Source organism: Schistocerca serialis, chromosome 6, assembly GCF_023864345.2.
Source record: "Schistocerca serialis cubense isolate TAMUIC-IGC-003099 chromosome 6, iqSchSeri2.2, whole genome shotgun sequence".
In the NCBI taxonomy this organism is placed as follows: Eukaryota; Metazoa; Arthropoda; class Insecta; order Orthoptera; family Acrididae; genus Schistocerca; species Schistocerca serialis.
The window spans coordinates 439,632,846-439,657,075 of NC_064643.1; the positions used below are offsets into that span (position 1 = coordinate 439,632,846).

The window sequence follows — 24,230 nt, forward strand, 5'->3', positions numbered from 1 at the left end:
CAGATTTAAGTGTCAGGAAGTCGTTTCTGAAAGTATTTGTATGGAGTGTAGCCATGTATGGAAGTGAAACATGGACAATAAATAGTTTGGACAGGAAGAGAATAGAAGCTTTCGAAATGTGGTGCTACAGAAGAATGCTGAAGATTAGATGGGTAGATCACATAACTAATGAGGAGGTATTGAATAGAATTGGGCAAAAGAGGAGTTTGTGGCACAACTTGACGAGAAGAAGGGACCGGTTGGTAGGACATGTTGTGAGGCATCAAGGGATCACAAATGTAGCATTGGAGGGGAGTGTGGAGGGTAAAGATCATAGAGGGGGACCAAGAGATGAATACATTAAGCAGATTCAGAAGGATGTAGGTTGCAGTAGGTACTGGGAGATGGAGAAACTTGCACAGGATAGGATAGCATGGAGAGCTGCATCAAACCAGTCTCAGGACTGAAGACTACAACAACAACAACAACAACAACAACAACAACATTGTAATTCTGTCAGAGATGGTACAGGACTTTGAAGATCAGTTGAAAAGAATGGATAGTAGAGTTTTTCATAGTTGACTGTCTACAGCTGTTAGATAATTTGAAAAAAGCAGATTTGTGCTACCAGCTGGACTATTATATATTTATTTTCTACCAGTTTTGTTTAGTCACTGTTTTTCTCCTGTGGGGGTGACTAATAATTGAAACTGGTAAAATAAACATACAATTGTACAGCTGATGGCAAAAATATGATTGCTTTTTTTCAAAGAATGGATAGTGTCTTCAAAAGAGGATGTAAGTTAAATATCAAGTAAAGTAAATCAGTGGTAATGGAGTTTTGTCAGATTAAATCAGGCAATGCTGATGGGATTAGATTAGGGACGAGACACAAAAATAGATGAGTTTTGCTATTTGGGCAGCAAAATAATTGAAACTGGTTGAAGTAGAGAGCATATAAAACGAAGGCTCGCAATAGCAAGAAAAATATTTCTGGAAAAGTGAACCTTGGTTATACTGACTATAAATATAAATGTCTTTTCTGAAAGTATATGTCTATAATGTAGCCTTGCACAGAAGTGAAATGTGTATCATAAAAAAACTTGGACAAGAAAAGACTAGATTTTGAAATGCAGTGCTACAGAAGAGCTCTGAAGATGAGATGGGTAGATCAGATAACTAATGAAAAAGTATGAAGTGAAGTGAGGAAAAAATCATTTTAAACTTAATATTTTCTTTATTTGGAGACACGTAAAAGTTTTATACTGTTAACCAGTATAGGTCACCATTTTTCATTATCAGGAGAATTGAAGCAACATCAGAATGATCACCAAGTAACACTTTATCAGACTGGATAATGTAAACTTTTATGTGATTGCATCAAAGAAATTATAAAATGTAAAAATAAAAATAAAAAAAAAAAACCACTCTCTCCCAACAAAATGGTGTTTTTTTCCCAATAAAAGAAATGTATTGCATAACTTAAATAAAAGAAAGTTTATATTGAAGGAAAATCTTGTAGAGGATGAATGCTAAAGTGGAGAGTTGTGTCAAATTTTTCTTCAAACTGAAAATTGCAACAGCAGTAACATGGATTGGTAAATTGGGAAAAAAGTGTATGTTGTTATTTAGTTTATGAGACAAATGGAGAATATGTTCTTTCAGACCAAAAACTTGTCCTAGAGGTATTAATGAAATGATGTCAGATGCTGTCTCTTGATCTGATAACAACATACTTAAAATAAATGATGTGTTATTTACAGTCAGAATGTAGCCTCATTTTTGCTGAGAAAAGTCTATTGTATTTGTAATTATTAAAGCTCATACAAATGACATTTTGAATTGAGACAAACTTCAGACATTTGGAATTTCATAAAGATAGAAGATTGAACTGTGACTTCAGTTCTGCTGGTATGTGATATCTGGTGACTTTCTTGTTCATGGGAAAAGGTTAAAAGTATGTCTGAATAACAGAGTGAAATGCAGTTAAGAGGAACCAAGTTAAGAATCGTACTGCCTTTCTTGAAGTGTGTGTTCTTAAATTTCTATGCTCAAGTTAATGCCTTCAAATAAAGTAAAGACATTTCCTTCCCATGATGCTAAGTAAAGAAAGTAAGCTTTCCATATGCAATGACATTGGGTTGAGAAATGATCAGTGCTACTTTTTTACTTCTTTGATGTAGTGTATCTTGGGATTCACTATAAACTGAAGAGTTGCATTTTTGATTCCAACAGAATTATATGATCTGTGAAACATTTTATGATTATCTAGTGTTAGTGTGTATGTACTGGTTGAGAATTCAAGATTAATAATTGTGCTCTTGAATATTTAATACACTTCATGATGATTTTGCTCATTTTATTAGGAGTCACTAAATGATGAGTCACTTGTTAGAAAAGCGTTTATACTGTATTTTTTTCTGCAGTACTTATTAAAATGCACAGTGTATTGAAAAATAAACACAGCTTTTTGTACAAAATCATATATAAATATAAACATCTGTTTTCAGGTTTGGAGTTTCACAGCGTCCCCTATATATTAATCTGATCCGGAAGCCACTGGATAGGCTAGTTTCATATTATTACTTCCTTCGCTATGGAGATGATTTTCGACCACACCTAGTGCGCAGAAAACATGGTGACAAAAAGGTACAAGTAGTGATCTATTTGAAAAAGGATAAATATGAGTTATTATGTTTTTACTTGGTGTTCTATGATGAAGGTCTTCCTCTTCAGGAAATTATAGCAAATATTAGTAATATGCAATTTTTGCTTATATTGTAATGTAATGGATAAAGGTCCCCAGGTACAAGTGATTGATTGCAGTGGTCCATCACATTGGCGTGCAGTCACCTAACAGATCATATGTGTTGGCCAAATTGCAGTGATCTGACACTGATCATAGACTGCAGGGAAATACCGGTTAGTCTGATGGCCTGCACATGATTCGTGCATATACTGGGTGATCAAAAAGTCAGTATAAATTTGGAAACTGAATAAATCAAGGAATAATGTAGATAGAGAGGTACAAATTGATACACATGCTGGGAATGACATGGCGTTTTATTAGAACAAAAAAAATATACAGAAGTTCAAAAAATATCCGACAGATGGCTCTTCATCTGATCAGAATAGCAATAATTAGCATAACAAAGTAAGACAAAGCAAAGATGATGTTCTGTACAAGAAATGCTCAATATGTCCACCATCATTCCTCAACAATAGCTGTAGTTGAGGAATAATGTTGTGAACAGCACTGTAAAGCATGTCCGGAGTTGTGGTGAGGCATTGGCGTCGGATGTTGTCTTTCAGCATCCCTCGAGATGTCAGTCGATCACGATACACTTGCAACTTCAGGTAACCCCAAAGCCAATAATCGCACAGACTGAGGTCTGGGGACCTGGGAAGCCAAGCATGATGAAAGTGGCGACTGTGCACACAAGCATCACCAAACGACAAGCGCAAGAGATCTTTCACGCGCGAACTTTCAGACATTTTGTGAACTTTGTTTTTTTTTCTGTTCTAATAAAACCCCATGACATTCCAAGCATGTGTGTCAATTTTTACCTCTCTATCTACATTATTCCGTGGTTTATTAAGTTTTCAAATTTATACTGACTTTTTGATCACCCTATACTACAGCTGCCTGGCTGGTTAGCAGCAGTGTGTGGCTATATAACTGTTTGCCTGCAACTGCTTTGTCTAGTTATTGAGCATATTTGTGTAGTTTTTTTTTCATTTTGCTTTGCTCACATTGAGTAGGAACTTTGTCAGAATTTGCAGTTAGGAAGTGATGTTGAGGCCGGAGTTCCCATTTGCATTAAAGAGGTGATACAAAATAGTCGCTGTTTTTGCAGTGATTGGTCTTTTGAAGTTTACTATGTAGAAGAAAAATTGATGGGTAGTTCATTGTAATTTATGAACAATTGTACACATTAATTAAAGTCTTGATTTCTAAACAGAGTGATGTACCATAATATTAAGTGGATATTTTAATTTAAATGCTCAGGGTAAATCTATTATACAACTATACTAAAGTCCCTTGTCATTTTATATATTGTGACTCTCCCTTATACAAGTTAGAATAAGGGTTGTGGCAATCATCAGTGTTGCTGTTGACAACATTCCTATGCATATATTGAGATTACAAAACAAATTGTGTATACTTGCAGTCAACTTATAAAACTAATGAGTGAAAAAGGAATTGAGGACTAATATAAAAAATGTAATTGTATTGTGTAATAAAATGGAACACATACAGCCGTACTTAGTGTTATTTATTATGAGGCTACTAGTTTTGGTGCTTCAGTACACAATCATCAGTCCTTAAGTGACTGAATTGTATTAGCACACTGACAAGATGTACACAACCCACTTAGTGTCAGTTAAAAATTTAATATATTCTGCAAAATTATCTGCAGTTCCCAAGAAAAGAGTTTGAAAACAAGTTTAATAAATTATGATTTCCAGTTTTTAATTTATTTTTTGCAAGTGTTCGTGGGGATATGAAGATCAACTGCAAGTGGTTCTAAACACTGTTCATTTTCAACAGCAGAGCTTCTTGGCATAGTGGTGCTCATAATACTGGTTTAAATTGCTTGGTAGATCATTTGTGTGCAGTGGTTCATGTCAAGCGATTGATTGCAGCGATGTTGCATTTGATGGATCACTTTGATCTGCCACTTGTGTATGAGCCCCGTAACGGAGAAAAGAAAACATGACATAAAATGGGAGCAGAAAGTTTTAAGTAAATAAATTAGTAAAAAATCTAAAATTAAGACAAAGAAGAGAAGACAGTCAGACAGATAGAAATCGCATGATAGAAAGGAAGGGATGCAAATACACTATGATCAAAAAATTAAACCAAGCAATGTGGCACAGTATGTTTGGGAGGAGGGTGGTTCAAAACCCTGTCTGGTCACACTGATTTATGTTTTCCATGGTTTCTCTGAATTGCTTAAGGCAAATCCTGGGGTGGTTCTTTTGAAAATGACACAACCGATTTACTTCCCAGTCTGAACTCGTGCTCCACTCATAATGACCTCACTATTGACCCCCTGATCCTGATCTTCCTTTCTTCCAAAAATTAATTATTATCAAGAAATAATAGCATATTTTCTGAAAAGGGGATTGAAAACATTGCAGGATAAAATAAAGCTTAGGAGCAAGACATTTGGCCTGGAACAGCTTTTAAAATATGTAATTAGAATGTGTCTGAAGCTAAAGGTGAACATTTAAAAACAGAATAAAAAAAGCCAGAAAAATCTTCTACAGCAGCAAAGCAGTTGATGGAGTATGTGGTTATCTCTAGCTGCTTGGCAGTGCTACAACATGTTCAGTTTCAGAGTTCTGTTGGAACTTAGCACCATTTCTGAGAAAGATTTGTGAAGTGCCCCGTAGGTGAGTACCTGGAGTGACAGACCAGTGGGGCCCAGTGACATACAGGACGTCAGGAGAGGTATTTTATTAGACTTCAGATACACATCATGTCATTAGCAATGAGAGGCAGACACACTCCTCTCTGGTGACTCAGGCTGGCCACAGCTAGCAGGTGGCTAGCTTCCAACCATGGGAAAGGGGTGCATGCACAGTCATGTTGCAGACATCAGGTTGAGCAACAACCAGTGGTCTGACTGTGGATTGGGGCTCTGACGTCAGTGGTGCTCTTATTCTTCTACTGCTACTCCATTCCACTGCGGAACAGCCACACCCAGTGACTTGGGTTCATTTGTGTTCACTGCAGAGGCGAGTGAAGACCTCCACATGTGGGGGACAATCCGCTACCCCCTGGCAGGAGTCTGGCTACAGCAGGCATGGAAGGCAGGTCAGCAGCACTGTGGCACCAAGTCCCTCAAGGAGATGCAGTGCAGGGGGCAGCTGGCCCAACCAGACCTCGAACCCATGCACCTGGTGGTGACAAGTCATTCTGTTGTCTAGTAAGGCCATGACATTGTGGTCATGCGCCTGGTCTCTTAAAGGATCTGCCTCAAAATTTGCAGCTGTATACATGGTTCTGATATGCATTTAGCACTGTTACCCAGCCCCCAGTCACATGGGTTGCTGCACTGGGTGGTGACATCTTCCTATATGTTCTGGCTGTTACTGCTGTGTGGTGCAGACTTCATCAAGCACAGCTAGCCTGTCTAACGATCCTTTTGTGCATGTGTTATGACCCATATGTCACCACAAGGGCCTTATCAACTGCCATTATGTAATTTGACACTTTACAGCCACATTATTACAGATCCCTACAAGTTTCACTTAAAACTGGATGTCAACAGTACATTTGTTTGAAGAATTTCTCAGAGTCCCCGACATCAGTTGTTGGCTTCAATTTTTTTCTCCTATTGCATAACAGATATGCTGTATAGGATTCAACTCCAGATATCTACTAGTCAGTTCATGTGATGAACACCTTTAAAAAAAACATTGTCTGATGCGATAACTCAACGTGGAAGCTTGTTACTGTCTATGAAGAAGAAACCTGCACCAACTGTTTTTCTTAGTGACATTATGAATTTGCTCAAACTCCAGTGGCAGGTGCTATAAGAGGGATGTTTTGCATCACATGGAGATTTATTGTTAAAATGTTTTGTGCATCTTACAAAATGACAGTGATGGTAAAATGAGATAAATGAATTGGGGCTCATATGTGGCTTATTGGCAGTCATTCTTTCCACATAGCATTTTTGAACAAAATGGGGATGAGTACCAGAAATAGCTTCCTATACTCACCATAAGGTGGCTTGTGGAGCCTAGATACAGTAGTAGTCTACTGGGTGTCCTTGACCTATCATACCAGCCCTTTTTCTCAAAAAAATGCATCCAAAAGTTTTATCAGGTAGAAACCCATTTGAGGAATCTCTGATAGGGGTGTCAGATTGCCCATACTTCATAGCTATACTGCATTGAACCACAACTTAACATTACCTCAGACAATAACTGAATACTTTTTGTATGTTACTGCAGCAGTGAACCATGGTCCAACATCCTTTCACCATCAGATTCATGTGGAAAGGGACAGTTATAATGTCAGCACCACCAATACGAGTTGCATAGCTGCTCCTCTGATGTGCTAAAATAGGAACCTGCACTTACAGATGTGTGAGACTGGCATCCTGGGGTGACAGAATACACTGTAGTATGTTGTGTTATTTACATTTGCCTGACAGGGAAGTTCACGGAATTTTAAAACCTGTAAAACAATGGATGTGCCACAAAAGTCCCCATGGTGCTCCATTAATAAGATATTCAGGAAGAGTTCTCACACCTACAGTCAACCAACATGCTTGGTCCATTCACATTAATGGGACCATCGCCTGTGTTCGATGCCAATGTGCAATGATCACTCACGAGTAGCAGGTAGCAACACTATCAGGGAGGGTATATAAAGCATGCCAGGGGACATGAAAAATAGTGCAGTAGTTGTTGTAATGCAGAAACAGAATAAGTTATCTGACATCCAAAAGGACATGACTGTTGGCCTTCAAGCCAAGGGTGGAAGCTTTTCCAAAATGGCTAAGTTTCTAAAGTGTTTAAATGCCACTGTGGTTAAAATATACCATGCATGACAAAATGGAACTATCCAAAAATGGCACCAAGGCAGCTGTGGTGCACCAGACCATAGATTACAAGGGTAAACAACAGCTGTGGAGATGTGTATGGGCAAATAGATGTGTAACTGTTGAGCAGTTGACTGCCCAGATGAATCAAGGAGCTACCAACAGTGTCTCCTCAGTGACCATTCAGGAGAAGTTGCTGAATGTGTGCCTCGGTAGCAGGTGCCTGCTTCAAGCACCTGTGCTGACTGCTGGTCACTGGTGACAATGGCTAGAATTGAGTCACAAGAAGTGGCCTCTTTAGATGAATCATGTTTTATGCTCTTATCGTACAGATGGCCGTTGGCTTGTACAGTGTGAAACATCTGAAAGCAAACATCCTGCAGCAATTGTCGGAAGGGCCCAGGCTGAAGGAGGGAGCATTATGGTCTGAGGAATGCTTTTGTGGCATTCACTGGGTGACCTCATTATTCTAGAAGGCAGATTGGGTAACACAAGTATGTGTCTATCCTTGGAAACCATGCCCATCACTGCATCGAGCTTGTTTTTCCCTGGCATGACGGCATCTAGCAGCACACACAAGTATGTATCTATCCTTGGAAACAGTGCCTACCACTACATACAATTTGTTTTTCCTTGACACGATGCCTCTACCAACAGGACAATGCAATGTATCTTATAGTTCACAGTGTACGTGCATGGTTCAAAGAGCACCGTGATGAATTTATTGCATGCCCCTGGCTACCAGACGTCCTGGATATAAACCCAGTCAAGAATCCAACTCGATTGGGCTGCTTGCACCATGGATATTCAGCTGATAAACCTAGCGCAGCTGGCCGCAGAACCAGAGTTAGCGTGGTTCCACTCCCTGTTGATACCTTCTGGGATGTCATTGACACTCTTCCTGCATGTCTGGGAGCCGACCGTACTGCAAAAGGTGGTTATTCAGGCTTTTGGAAGGGTGATTGCATTAATGTCACTGGATAGTGTATTTTCTAGGTTTAGAAATCCAGACAAATTGTTACTTCCCTTCAGTGTGGGTTATGAACATAACATTCTGTCTTCACTAACCTAAATTTGCTGGAAGTAGTCTAATGTTTTAGATGACAAGAAGCAGTGTGGAGCTAGTTTGCAAACTTCCCACCTCTCTGCCATAGATTGACTTACTTGGTATGCACAGCCAATCTTCTTCTCTGGATAGCCGGCCATGTCGATCTCCAAAAACTTCTTCTTCAAAGAATAGTGCTGGTTAAGGGAATTTATCAGACTCTCTCTCTCTATTCTTGAAATAATTTTGTACTCGAAGAATACTTTTAGTTCAGTCATGGTATATTTCAACTTCCACAAAAAACAAATTCACCACTTCTCATATAAATATTCAAACTTGTGCGAGCCAAACAAGTCATCAAAAATTAGACTCTATTAGGATACATTTACAACAGGGTTGGTTTAGTAACTACCAGAAAATATGAACATGTCTTGCTTTTAGGAAGTCAACACCAGCAAAGAATAGCACAGGCTCTTCTCTACACATACACTGAAACTCTATGGATCGTACAGCAGGTATTTGTCAGCCACCGTTCGGCCACCGCGTCCACATTTTGCTCATGACTGTTTTTAGACCTGCACACACAAACATGCAATGTGCAGTAGGTTGAATTTGTCTTTCTCACACTTCTATTTAAAATATTGTGGGTTCAAGACGGAGGAAGGCCAAGTGGTTCTAGAATTTACACAGAAATTCTCAAAGCACTACATATTCCCCCCCCCCCCCCCCCCCCCCCCCCCCTCAGATCGAACATGCAATATTTTCTATACCATCATTATCTACATTTATATCACACAGAATAACAATTCATCTTTCAACAGTATACCATGTTCTTTTAATAACCATGAATACCCTTTTTCTTATTATTTAGCTATTCCTTTTTTTTTTTAATTTTTCATTTTACGTTAATTATAAAATGTGAATATTTCAATCAATGTTGTAGTTAGTTCTTTCAATATCTAAAAAATCATTAAGACCAATTTTTTTTTCTTTTTTCTGCTCTTTATCCAGTTGTAAATTCCAGGTGTTCATGACACTTGAGTACTTTATTCTTTATTCTAATTTCTTGTACTATTTTTTCCTTAGTACATACTAGTATCATTATTTGTAGTAGTTTGTAGTCTGGAGGAACTCTGGGCAAATGAAAGTGTTCTTTTCGACCCTTGTAAACTCACATATAACATAATAAAGCTAGTGGTATATAGAACTCAAACTTACCAGAATAATTCTATTAAATGTGTGACTTCTGTCATGATACTGTCCTTTTCCCCTAGGATCAGTACCTATACCTTACATGTGGGTTGACCCTATGAGTGCACTTCCTCCTACCATTCTGGTAGGTATACCCCTTTATAAAACAGCCCTATTCATCAAGCCACAGGTCGTCCTATATCTTTGTAGGTACGCCTGCCCTGTATCCTTATCAAATGCCAGGTACGTCCCCCTTATCCTTTATGAGTAGGCCTCATGGTTCATTGCCCTATTATACATCTTTCTGAACACTATAATTAAATATTTCCTAGTAAAATTAAACTCTATTTTACACTTCACTCTCACTTCTTAGTACCTCCTCTAATACCAAGAGTCCTCTTCCACTTCTCAACTTCTATAATCTTAGTAAATACTATGTCTATTAATATTATTCAACTCATGCTGGTTACTATGTCTACACATAATGATCAAGTCCCACTAGTCTATGACTCATCTCTTCATAAGAGTGTTTGCTACCCTGACTTTTCTTAAATGATTATCGTGATTGTTACAACCTTGCTTATCACTGTTTTATAATTATTACACAAGCTCTCCTGCTCCTGTGTCTCTTAGCACGAGTTGATTGCTACCATTCTTTCTTTATACATATACACCTATACATTCATGTATGTATATACAAGATAAGACAAAAAAGGAACAATGTATAACCGTCACTTAAAAAACAATGTGTGTATCTCTGCCAGATGTACACATATCTTTATCCCCTACAACCCTTGGCAGTTCTTACATCCTTTTAATCTGTAACTTCATTGTTTGTGTATTCGTATTTCTTTGTGTGTATGCGAAAGTGTTTTTGTGAAGTTGGATTCTTCGGCCTTCTTATCTGAAGACAAGTTGTAGGTTATTGGAAACCATGGAAACTAGGAAGGACTTCTGCAATAGAAGTAGATGAATATGGAAAGAGGGAAAAATAGATAGGTCCTCAAACGAGAAGTAAGAAAGGAAAAAAAGGTAGATGTGGTTGCTGAGATCGAAGAAGAGAAAGAAGACAGCCCCAAAGACAGGAAACCCTTCCCACCCCCCATCCCCAGGATCCCTACCTTGTCAGTACTTGAGTGAGAAGCCGGAGGAGGCATGGTGTTAAATTGTCTCCTACAGAATGGACATTCCTACCTTCACCCTTGGGGTCGGCGAAGAAAATCTTAGCTACCCTATGAAAACAGCAAATGGTGAAGAATCAGGCACACTTGTTTGCGAGGGTCGTTTGTGATGTGTTGGTAAATGTGCCAACACCTTGTAGATAGAGGAGGCCTAAATGCACGCTATCTAACGCAGACGGGCGTGAATTCTGGAACAGGATAAGTAGTGAAAGCTAATAAGAAAAGTACGCAACTCCTCGAATACTTAACTTTTATTCCTGGTGTGAATACAGCATTCTTGATGAGACATTTCATACGATAACTATCAAACTATGTAAGGCTAAGGGCGCCTTGCTAGGTCGTAGCCATGGACTTAGCTGAAGGCTATTCTAACTGTCTCTCGGCAAATGAGAGATGCTTCGTCCGTGTAGTCGCTAGCAATGTCGTCCGTACAACTGGGGCGAGTGCTAGTCCGTATCTTGAGACCTGCCTTGTGGTGGCGCTCGGTCTGCGATCACACAGTGGCGACCCGCGGGTCCGACATGTACTAAATGGACCGCGGCCGATTTAAGCTACCACCTAGCAAGTGTGGTGTCTGGCGGTGACACCACAGTTTGAAAGGTGTGATGTATGTTTTTTGTTAGTCATGATTTATCTGTTAGTGTAAATCATGCTTTTACCTTCACTACCCACCCCCTTTCGACATCGATACAAACCCTCCCGTCTATGTCACATCTCGTAAAAGGTATAAAATATTCTGTACCAAGTATAAAATTATATATTCCATTATCACAGTCATTTAATTAGTCACTCAATATTATGTTTTCCACAAATATAATATTCCATTCAGTTTACTAAGAAAAATACGCTCAATGACTTTAACTCGATTATCTTACATTCAGTGTGAGAATGGTATTTTCATGAATTCAGAAAGTATTTTGAAAGTTATGTGCCAGGTATGGTTTTCTCTACTTACTTAGAACTATGTGAAAAAAAGGATTACCAGGCAGCTTTCAAGAAAACCATTTTTGGAATCATTGTAGTTATGATTCCTATTAATAGAATATACAAATATAATGACATTGATTTCACTGACTTCTGCCCACAGATTTGCACAGAAAACTGGTGAAGAAATTACTTACAGGGAGTAATACAGGCAAAAACAGAACCTAACTATACGTGGAGACTGCGACATTACAATCGAAACCGTGGGAGAGAATGGCTGGCTAGGCAGATTTAATCTGTCTTATTTCAGGGATAATATGCGTACCAATTCCCACCTCATGTCACCGCCTAGTAAAGTCAGGATAAGTTGGGGCTAGCCAGGACAAGTCATGAAGACAGGTAGGGGCACCCCTGGAATAACCGAGGAAGATGCAATCAAAATTGCTAGTGGGCACAACCCTCTATCAACCAAGGATGATGCAGTCACATACCAGGAGCAATTTTGGGTGATGTAATAACAAATTCTTGCTGGTATGGTTTTTCTAATAACCTCTAAGTGGGGGATGATAGGACAGTGTAAGAAGTTGGGGGGAATTCAGTGCAGGAAAATTTTATTACAGAAGAAACACCAAAAACAACTCGGGATTCGACGGTCGTCACTCCGTCCATTAACACAGAACGTTAACATCCCTGGGAGAATAAACAATATGTCCTTTACATTGTACTTTACTTTTTCGGATGCAGTTGTAGGATCCACTAAAAATAATGTTTTGGGATGTATTACCATTTGAATATCTTCCCAAGCTAGAAATTCTTTAAATTCGTTACCAACAAGTCGTGGTCCATTACCTGTGAGAAATCATTTTGGTTTTCCCACCCCCAGAAAGTACTGTTGCAAACAGCATATAACCATCTGTGTATTTGCTCTTTTGATAGGATATAACTTAACATATTTTGACCAGCACTCTATGATGACCAAAATGTGTGACACTCCTCCCTTTCCTTTAGGAACCGGCTCTAAAAAATCTGCCTCTGTAAGATCGTGTAATGATTCAGGAATAATTGGATACATTTTGTATTTAACTTGAGTGTTACTCTCTTTCACCTTCTGACAGATTTCACAGGTCCTATTAAGGATGCTACTTTATCCCCCAGCTTCTTAAAATAATAGAACTTATTCATATGAGCTATACACTTTTTTATTCCAAAGTGTCCATACCCTGTATGAATATACCACACAGTTTTGTCATCCATTAACTTCGGAATGCAAATGTGCCAACATTGTGATGTTATACTGTCTCTCCAAAACAAATTATGCCCTATAATTTTCCTCTTCCCTGCTTGATTAGGAGCTATGGAATTCCTTATACACATAGCAAACATTTCCGTAAAATAGCGATCATGATGGATGTTTTTTGTTATTCTTTAGCCCACCTCTTGTACCCTGGTGTACGGATATTCTATTGTCATAAAATTAATTGCAAAAATTACGCTGGGTCCCTACGTACATTTTAACTCTCCCGTTCCTACTGGTAACCTAGACAAAGCGTCCAGTACAATATTCTCAGAACCTTTTACATACTGTATCCTAATGTCATATTCCTGTAGGAACAACATCCATCACAATAATCTACTATGTAACAACCGACTACTCATTAAAAGAGATAGATCTTGATGATCTGTATTGACATGGATTTCTGACCCCATACTAGTGTTTGGAATTTTTGGATACTCCATACTATTGCCAATAGTTCTTTTTCAGTAGCTGTGTAGTTTAATTCATGTTTGTGAATATAGTAGAGGGAAACATTCCACGTGGGAAAAAATATATAAAAAAACAAAGATGCTGTAACTTACCAATCGAGAAAGTGCTGGTTTATAGATACAATAAAAAACACACAAACACACACACAAATTTCAAGCTTTCGCAACCCAAGGCTGCTTCTTCAGGCAAGAGGGAAAGACAAAAAGATGTGGGTTTTAAGGGAGAGGGTAAGGAGTCATCTCCTTACCCTCCCCGTTTAAACCCACATCCTTTCATCTTTCCCTCTCCTTCCCTCTTTCCTGAGGAAGCAACCTTGGGTTGTGAAAGCTTGAAATTTGTGTGTGTGTTTGTGTGCTTTTATTGTGTCTATCAACGAGCGCTTTCTCGTTTGGTAAGTTACAGCATCTTTGTTTTTTATATATATTAATTCATGTTTATTAAGACTACGGCTAGCAAAAGCTATGGAGCTATGATTTACATTATCTAGACCCAACTCTCCGTGAAAAAGTTCTGCTGCAGTACCCTAATCAGATGCATCGGTTGAAATTATAAATGGCTCACCCGTACTTGGATGATGTAATATGGGTGATTCTACCAGTGCTCTTTTTACATTTTCAAATGCATCATTTGCCTCCTGATCCCAAACCCACAGTATTCCCTTTCCTAATGAACATAAAATTCTTGGATCATTCAGTTCTTGATCCCGTATATACTGTCTATAGTATCTGGTCATTCCTATAGATCCCTTCAACTGTCTTACAGTTCTACCGGGTGGACAATCTTTAATAGCTTTTATGCGCTCAGGTTTGGGTCTAATCCCCTGCACCCCTACCGTATGCCCTAGAAACTTAAGCTCTTGTCACGCAAAGTGTGATTTAGACAATTTCACTGTAATACCTTTTTCTTTAAATTTTTTGAGGGTCTTACTCAAGGTTAGACAATGTTCTTCCCAGGTAGCAGAGATTATGAGGATATCATCTACATATATTATTAACTCCTTCAATAAATCTCTTCCTAATGCCTCATACAGAGCATGTATAAATACGGATACTGAGATATTTAGTCCGAATGGTAACACATTGAAATGAGACGATTTACAATCAAACAGAAACGCTGTATACTTCTTTGATTCAGGTTGTAGCCTAATTTGCCAATATCCCACCATCAGGTCCATTGTGCTACAAAACCTTGCTTTTTCACATTTGAATAACAATTCATCGATGTTAGTTGGTCTGTCTTGTTCTGTCTCTATATGCTTATTCAATATACGCACATCTAGCACTAATCGCACACCTCCTGTATCCTTTTTTACCACTACTAAAGAGTTATTCATGATGCTAGAACTACATTCTATTATATTGTTGTCAATCATTTTGTCAATTTCCTCCATAACTGCTTCTTTCAAACTTACCGGTATTGGATATGGCTTACAGAAAGATGAAGTGTCATCTTTGATTTTAAACTTACATATGTAATCGCTGATATTACCGGGATGATCATAAAATACTACTTCATATTCCATTAGAATTTTATATAAATCTAATTTTTGTTCTCTGGTTAATATTAGAGATTCATTTACTTTGCTTTGTATGTCAGCTCGATGTGATAGTGATTTACATTATCGATCTCTGGTGACAATCGTGCTGTGGCAGTTAATCGTAAACATTGACATTCAGTTATTTGCCTTGCAATGTAATTATCGGTTACAAACAGTATCCAACATTTACTGTCATCTTTACCAAAGCAAAGAAGATCTTCCTCAAAATTCAATATGACGTTAAATTCTAATAACCAGTCAAGGCCAAATAAAACATCCCTATTAATATTTTCTACTATTACAAGGGGTTTGACGAAATCTGATATTTCCAATGTGGCAATTCACTTGGGTTTCATGTTTCACAACTTTACTTTTTGTTCTGGTTATACCAACTATGTAAAACTCCAGTTACTGGTAACAGCGGTAAGTAATGTTTTATCTGTAATGTGTTAAAGAATGCACTAGAAATGAGTGACATCTCACTCCCTGAGTCTATAAATATGTTAACTTCAGAAGTCTCCATGGTTCCTGCTACTATTGGTTGTGGATAGCTGGTAGTCAAGCTTGGTTCTTCCAGTAACAACCATTCTTTTGTAGGTATTTTGTGCATGAAATTAACATACTTATTATGAACCAGGCCTCCTAGTGTATCTCTACGACCTGGGCCCTGCCCTTGGATCCAGATCGCACTGCATTTTCCTCATTATTAATAATCACTGGTTGGTTACCAAATTGGGTACTACATTACTACTTTGTGCTCTATTATTACTTGGCACAAATTCCTGTGAAGTTACTGGAGCTAAATTCGAAGGTGGATGCTGCTTCTGATAATTATCATTGCCATTATTTCTGTTGCACTGGTGTACTCTAGCTAAGTTGGCCTCACGTATTTTAAAATTATTTCTACTATTCCTTTTGTAATTCTGATTTTCACTGTGGTGTATGCTCTCATTGCTGTCCTTATTTAAGGCATCAAGTGCATCCATAAAGGACAACAATTCTTCTACTGTTTTCCAGCCACTACACAAGATGTCTTTTCTTGCATAGATAGGTAAGCAACTGATTAAAATTCGAACTAACCCCTCTTCTTCCATTGGTGTATCTAAGTACTTCATCCGCCTTAAATGCCGGTTGAAATACTTTCTCATTGTTCCCCACATATTATTGTAATACTTCGGTTCCCACAAATCTGATATGAGGTTTTCCTGCACGCTAGCGGACTGGTATTTTTCCTTAAATTTCTTCTGGGAGTCTCTCCAAGAAGAAAAGTTCTCAATATTTGCTGTACCCCAATCTCCGGCTTCCCCTAAAAGGTACCCAACAGCAAATTCAATCTTTTTTGAATCTTCCCAGTTCTTCGGCAAGGCTTGATTAAATCTTTTCATAAAATGAGTGGGATGTCCATCCCCATCCGGCTTAAACTTAGGGAATTGCCTCGGTAACACTGAATTGGCTCCCCATTGTAAATCCATCATTACCTCACTAGTCAATACCATGTTAGGAGAAGTCATCCTCTTATCTACCTTGTCCTGAATAAGTTTAAATTTTTTCCGTAATTCATCCATACCTTTCTTGGTATCACTGAGTTCAGAAGATAAGACAGGAGATACGTTCTCCAAGATTACTCTCACGGCAACTTTTCGGTCAATTATTTCCTCTACCTGTTCCTCTGGACTACTTATGTTTATTAAGTCTGAGGTTGCTAGTTTCTAAGAAAGTTTCTTTCCACGTTATCCACTCGGGAGTTAATGCCTGCAATTTGCGATGGACTATTGGTATTAACTTATCCTGCTTTTCAACGCTCTCTCTAAATTGTGCAATCTTTGCTTTACAGCATCGAATGTAACATTACATACATTTTGAAATGATCCTAACTTCTCACTAAGTTCAGATTCTACATCATTACATTTATCTTCAATATCAGATTCTAACTTCTTTGTCAAATCCTGAAATTGGTCATTCTGTCTCTGATTAAAGTCAGTCAACAGTTGATTTACGTGACTACTTAAAGAACTAGTTAGTTCACCTTTCAAATCTATTTTAAAATTTTCTACTTTAGTAGTTAAAGTCAAATTCAGTTTTCAAATTTCCCATGCTTTCAGATAAATTGCTGGTTTGCAAACTTCCCACTTCTCTCCCATAGGCTGACTTACTCGGTATGCACAGCTGATCTTCTTCTCCGGATAGCCGGCCACATCGATCTCCAAAAGCTTATTCTCTGAAGAATAATGCTGGTTAAGGGAATTTATCAGACTCACTCTCTATTCTTGAAATAATTTGGTACTCGAAGAACACTTTTAGTTCAGTCACGGTATATTTCAACTTCCACAAAAAACAAATTCACCACTTCTCATACAAATATTCGAACTTGTGTGAGTCAACCAAGTCATCAAACATTAGACTCTATTAGCATACATTAACAGCAGGGCTGGTTTAATAACCACCAGAAAATATGAACATGTCTTGCTTCTAGCAAGTCCAGCACATGAAGTACTTAAAAGTCTAATCTCATTTCTTCATTTGTTCTTAACAATCATCACAGTCCCTAAACCAACAAAGAATAGCACAGGCTCTTCTCTACACATACACTGAAACTCTACAGTTCGTACAGCAGGTACTTGTCAGCCGCCGTTCGGCTGCCACATCCATATTTTGCTCGTGTCTGTTTTTGGACCTGCACACACAAACATGCAATGCGCAGTAGGTCAGATTTGTCTCACACTTCCATTTAAAATATCATTGGTTTGAGATGAAGGACAAGTGGTTCTAGAATTTACCTGGAAATTCTCGAAGCACTGCAGTAGATATACAGCAGACATTACTATGCAGACTGCACGCAGTTCCATTTTTATGTTTTATTTTGAAAAAAAAAAAAAAAAAAAAAACATTCAACCTGACACCAGCTGATGGTGTGTTAATGTTACATCATGAAACATGTATAGTGTGTGCAATGACGGAGTGAAAAGCAAATGAACAATGTAGTACTAGCCTTAAATAACTGCTGTGTAATACAGTATTGTACTCTGGGATTAATCAAATGAGGTAGCACTGTTTTAAACAGACTGGCCTTTTATTTGGGAGGTTATAGGCTCCAGTCTTCATCCAGCCCCTATGATTTAGGTTTTCTGTTGTTTCTCTGAGGTACTTTGGGCAAATGCCTGTATGGTTCCTTCTATAAGACCACAGCCAACCACCTCTCCTGTTCTTCTCAAACTAGACCTGTAAGTATGTAAATGCCTGTACATATGAATTATGTTGTTCTTGTCATTCTTACATTGTAATGCCAGATATGTCTAAAGTGATCTATGAATGAATCATAAAACAACAGCAACTACCACTACTACAAAAACACTATGTGGAACTATGATGTTATCAATCAGCTTCAAAGTGGGGTTTCACAGACACTTGTTTTTCCTCTTAGAAAACTTTTTGAATAAATTCTATCAAACCATTCTGAACAAGTCACTAACGCCTTCATGACTGTATTTTAAGTATGATTGTTTTTGCAGTTTCACTAGAGTAAAAATCCACAAGAAAGAACTCAGTGTAGAAGCTATTGTTCATGCAAAGCTGAAAAATAGAAGACTAGAGGAGTGGACAGCAAACACTTGTATTTGATTCATTTCAGAGGAGACATGGCATTTTTCTAATCTTTGTTGGAATATACACTGCAATGGACATTTGTGATGAATTAGATCTGGGTGCCACTCTGAGACACAAGCTCAAATTGCTGCCTATTGTGGACAGTGCTGTATAATACTTCCAGAATCAAACATACCACTAGGCTCTGTTCTAAGTCTAGCAGGCCACCTCCACTTGCTCACCAGAAACAAGTCCTCCGGGTGCATATAGCATTTGGTTTCTGTTACAGTCACAAATGTACCACATTGCTACTCTCCTGCTGGCATAATGAAATTTTATAAATAATTGCAAGTAATGAACCCATTTTGAATTTGTGTACTGCAGAATCATGGTAACAGTTAATGAAGTGGATCCAGTGAGTCTCCCTGTCCGCTGATGGAGCCGTTTTACACTTAGGATACATTGAAGACCTAGAGTGATTTTGGGCTTACTGTACTGCGAAATGACCATACTACAAGTGTTTCTTAAGGTACATGGTTTCTCCTGATTTACATGAGTAACTATGTCTTCCAACACTTCTGTGCCTATATTGAGAGGCTGCTCTTTTATCATTTTTAAATGTGTCCTCAACATATGCTTTCACCATTTACTTTGTGAAACAATATCAGATCTTGAGGATACTAGGGCAGACAATATATGAATATGTGATGAAGCTCCTTATGTACTCCAGCTCCATTAAACTGTTCCAGCTTCCAAAGTGTTGTTCAGGTTATTTGAGGTTTTTATCCACCATAGAAACGACATCAAATTACACAGGCCATTATTTTCCAGCTACAGAGGCAGCGAAAGGAAGCAACATTCCTCTGAGCATCAATTTACATGGAAAGTCAAGGATGTGACCTAGGAGACAGACAGCTACAGTGGTTTGTGTGCCACTCGGAGACTCAAAGTCATATCCCTGCCTATTGTGGTCAGTGGAATGTTTCTATACATTCAGTTCATTTTAATATACACAAAACAGATGCAAGGCAACAGCACAGCTTTTAATAGTAATGCCATTACAGACTCTATTAAAATGTGATGTCTGTCTGTTTGTTTCTGAAGGAATTCTTCAAGAATCTCACTCTTATATTGGTAAAGAGCCAATTGTAAAATAATTACAAACAGAAAAGCTAAAGCTGTTATATTCTTTGTACTACACTGAGCAATATTCTCATCAGTGAAAACTGCATTGCGTTACCTTGTGATAAAAAGGTTATGATTGTTTTAATATTCGTTAAATTTCATTTCAGACATTTGATGAATGTGTGCAGTTAAACCAGCCGGATTGTGATCCTGATAATATGTGGCTCCAGATTCCATTCTTCTGTGGGCATGCAGCACCGTGTTGGTCAGTTTTCAACAATCACTAACAGTTCTGTTCTATATTATAGTCAATAACTCCAATTTTTTAATTTTATTTTATTTTTTTGAGATAGGGCACTATTGATGTTCTGACCAATTCCAGTAATCCCTCTTTCTGGATCCCTTTCCAAATTACTTAAGCCTCAACTTATCAAATATTGTATTTTTTGAGGGAAATTGTATTTGTAGGATTCCAGGAAATGAGTGGGCCCTTGAAGAAGCAAAAAGAAATCTTATCAATCACTATTTCTTAGTTGGAGTCACTGAAGAACTGGCAGATTTTGTGAAGATATTGGAGGCGGCACTTCCTAACTTTTTCCGTGGTGCAGCTGCTCATTTTGAAACCAGTAAGCTATTTTTATTTGTGTTTTAAACTTACATTATAGAATTCAACTGTTTTATCTTTCTTGCCTGGTGTAAAATTAATTACAGTTAACTTTATCCAGAATAATTGTAATGGATAAATGTGTGAGGAAATGGTAAAAGATAGTAACTGTAAGCAGATACATATACAGGGTGTAAACAATAATTGTTACAATGTACCACAGTGGTGCTGAGGAATTCAGAATGAACAATTTTATAGAGGAAACTAGTGGGCTATCAAGCTGGAAAACCACCTCAAACTGATGCATGAAAACATCCTAAGCTACAGCGCATATGCATCACCTGAGGTTTTCAATATTCTCTCGCTATTTTCACACAGATTGTTTGTCTTAGAGAAACACATGACTGTTATCATTTTTTAGGAAATTTAATGTAGTTCAGTTTTGTACTGGGATGTGTTTTCAGTAGAGGCTGCAGTTTTACTTATAAAAGTCCCTTCAAATGCACCTCCACCCTCACATTCAACCTCCACCTGGTCAGAATTTTTAGTACATTTTTCATGACACCCCTTCCTACCACTGCACAAAAATTTAAGACTACAGGAACTATCTCTGATTATGACCTTTTTTGGTATTTGCTGACTGGGCTATTATTATGCACACAGATTAGTCTTACACTTACCAATTGTAAAACTGATGTTTGTGTGAATTTTACCTCCCAGTTTCATGAATTGTGAAAGCATAAAATTAAAAATTAAATATTTGTTTTGTAAATAAAAACCGCCTTTTCTTGCTGTGCTGTGTTTGATTTCTTCCACATGACTTTTACCTTTTTGCTTTAAGGCATCTTCAGTGGGATCTAGAATGATACAGTTTTGTTTTGATATGTGTTATTTGTTGATTATAAAACAGTTCACATCTCATTTTTTATGTAAGTAAGTGGTTACTGAGAGTCCTTTGCATTTTTTACTAGCATCTGCGTTTCCTCTCATCTGGATGCATGCCAGAGTGCACACTACGACTCCAGCATATGACCAGATGCCAACCAAAAATGTGAAGAACTGTAAATAATCACTTATTTACGTAAAAATGTGACATCAACTGTTTTGTAATCTACAAATCTGTATCATTCTAGATCCCACTGAGGATGCCTTAAAGGGAAAAAGGCGAAACACATGTGGGAGAAATGAAACATAGTGCAGGAAGAAAAGGTGGTTTTAATTTACAAAGCAAATGTTTCTGAGCTTGCTGCAGAGGATGCCCATGCAAACAAATTTGTTAAAAGTTAAATCATTTTGTTTGTACTACAAAACTATTGTGCTTTTAAAGGTTAAGGTTTTGATCAAATTGTAAACATAATTAGTATTTGCATAACATTTACAAAGGTAATTTTACTTTTATTACTCTCCAGGAAAAGTTTAAATTAATAATATTAATGAAATAGTCAACTAAGCCAGTGGCATGATAGCATAGACAGCAGAGACCAAAAAAGGCCGAATGTGGGAAATAATTCATGTAATCACAAATTTTTGTGCAGTGACAGAAGGGAGAGCCATGAAAAAAGTGATAAAAATATTGACTGGGGTGGGTAAAAGTGAGTGTAGGAGAGGGTGTACATTTGAAGATCACTTTTTTCTTCAATAACTCAAAAAGCACAGCCTCTTGCAAAAAAGTATCCTTGTACAAAATTAATATACATTAAATTTCCTGCTAAAAAGGTCTTATTCGTATTTTCTCTAGGACAAACAGTCTACGTGAAGAGAGCAAGAGAATATTGAAAATTTCGCACACTGCATGTGCTGTAGCTTAGGCAGTTTTTGTTTCCTCACTTGACACACCACATGTGTGCTATATCAAAATGATCGTCTTTACTTGCTCCACACCTCTGTGGTTAATTATAAATAGCTACTGTTTGCACCCTGTATAGTATGTCAGGTGTTAACAGATGTTATTGGACATATGAAGTTGAAATTGTTAATTTGGACCTTTTAACTGTGCGAGAAGAAAGAACATTAGTTGTAAAGTTTAGTATTCTGATGATCAATCACCATACATCGTTTTCTTAGTCATTGTTTGCTACACTTCCATGGTCATGCAGCCAATACCATTTTTTTCCCCTGGAGATCATTCCATTTTTAAATAGAAAACATTTAGAGGACATTCCAGAATAGTTAATAATGGGAGGGACCCGCTGTTAGTGTCAGTAGCATTGAGGAACAGCTAAAATTAAAAAGGCTACAAGGCCAATGGAGTCCCTATCAGATTATGTATAAAATCTGCAGCTGAGTTTGCTCCCATTTTTACCAAATTTACCGTAAATCCCTTGAAACAACAAACTGTGCCCAGTACTTGGAAGAAAGCAGAGATCATATCCATCTACAAGAAGGCTAGCATGTACATCTACATATATGGTTGTCAACTGTGAAGTTCATGGCAGAGGAAAAGTTACTTCCCATGGTACCACTTATTAGGGCTTCTTTCCATATCATTTGCTTATGGAGGATGGGTAGAATGATTACTTAAATGACTCTTCTGTGCACTTTTTAATTGATTCAACTGTGTGTTCTTGGTGAAACATTGTATATGAGAACAGCTAATCATATAAAACTTTGCCTGTGAGTTCAAGTACTAAATACTGTTCACTTTAACATTCAGCTGTCTATAATTTAAATGTTAAGTGGCCTACTTATATTTACAACTACCAGATGGCACTCTTGGTGTCATGTTCACCTTCTTGCACTTGTTAACACGGGCACCTCAGTATGTTACTACCTGTGGCTTTACAGATATGAGCACCCCATAGTGGCTCACCTTCATGCATTCTTTTTTTTTTTTTAATTTGTCTTTAAAGCCCTTTTGGCCTGTTATTCATTTTATACGTGACATGTAAGTACTGTCTCTGTCTTATGTTGTTAGTCAGTACTTACATTTTTATATAAAAATTTTCTTTTCCCATAAATTTGTAATTATGTTACAGCCTACTTTAAACATTTAAATTCTGATGAAGGCACTCTTAGAAGTGTTGAAACCTGGTTAATAAGACAAAAAATTGTGACCAAGAGCTCATTTGTTTCAACTCTAAACAAAATACTTTATTCTTGTGAAAGTTAATTATTTTTGTATGACCTAGGTTTTGGGTTGTTAGCCCATTTTCCAGTACTCAAGTGATTATTGGAAGCCGAGCGCAGATAAACACCTATCAACTTCTTAATCTATCAGTTCTTGATTTAAATCATAAAAGTTATCTCTCTTGACTATTTCGATACAGTTCCATTTGTGTTATACAACATTACAACATTCATTAGGGTAGCATTTACTCTAATTGTAAATGAACATACACTGGAGCAGAGATATGTGCACAAGAATGGGTATTTGCGTGATTACCTATTTATGAATGAAAGCACAATGTTCCCAAAAATATTATTAGTTACACTTCTATGTAGAAGCTATAACTTTATATAAAAGGTGTGAATCATTGAATTGAGTCTGCTGATTCAGTTCTAAATGTGGGGATATGCAAATCTGTTCTTTAATTTCAAATATTTCTAATTGAATGAGCTTGGCCTCTATATGCAAGACTTCTACATCTTTACTTATTTGTGGGTATCGGTTAAGCAATGTTTAGCAAACGATGAATAAGGTGTGTTAAGTCTCCAGCTTATTTGGTGTCCTCTGAAATTGACTGCCCAGTCTCCTATATAGCAGGACTGACACTCTTGGTTGGTGATCTTATAATC

The 24,230-nt window shown here is 37.6% G+C and overlaps 1 protein-coding gene and 1 long non-coding RNA gene across 2 annotated transcripts in view; one reads left to right on the forward strand and one right to left on the reverse strand.

Moving 5' to 3' along the window:
- Positions 1 to 24,230, forward strand: part of LOC126483921 (heparin sulfate O-sulfotransferase) — a 78,211-nt gene that overhangs the window by 25,072 nt on the left and 28,909 nt on the right. The window contains exons 4-6 of the mRNA XM_050107197.1: positions 2,490 to 2,628; positions 20,059 to 20,156; positions 20,360 to 20,517. Of these exons, the coding sequence (XP_049963154.1) occupies positions 2,490 to 2,628; positions 20,059 to 20,156; positions 20,360 to 20,517 (395 nt within the window). The remainder of the gene's footprint in view (positions 1 to 2,489; positions 2,629 to 20,058; positions 20,157 to 20,359; positions 20,518 to 24,230) is intronic.
- LOC126483922 (uncharacterized) overlaps positions 8,965 to 24,230 on the reverse strand; it is a 53,013-nt gene continuing 37,747 nt past the window's right edge. The window contains exon 3 of the long non-coding RNA XR_007587789.1: positions 8,965 to 9,161. This is a non-coding gene — a long non-coding RNA (uncharacterized LOC126483922). The remainder of the gene's footprint in view (positions 9,162 to 24,230) is intronic.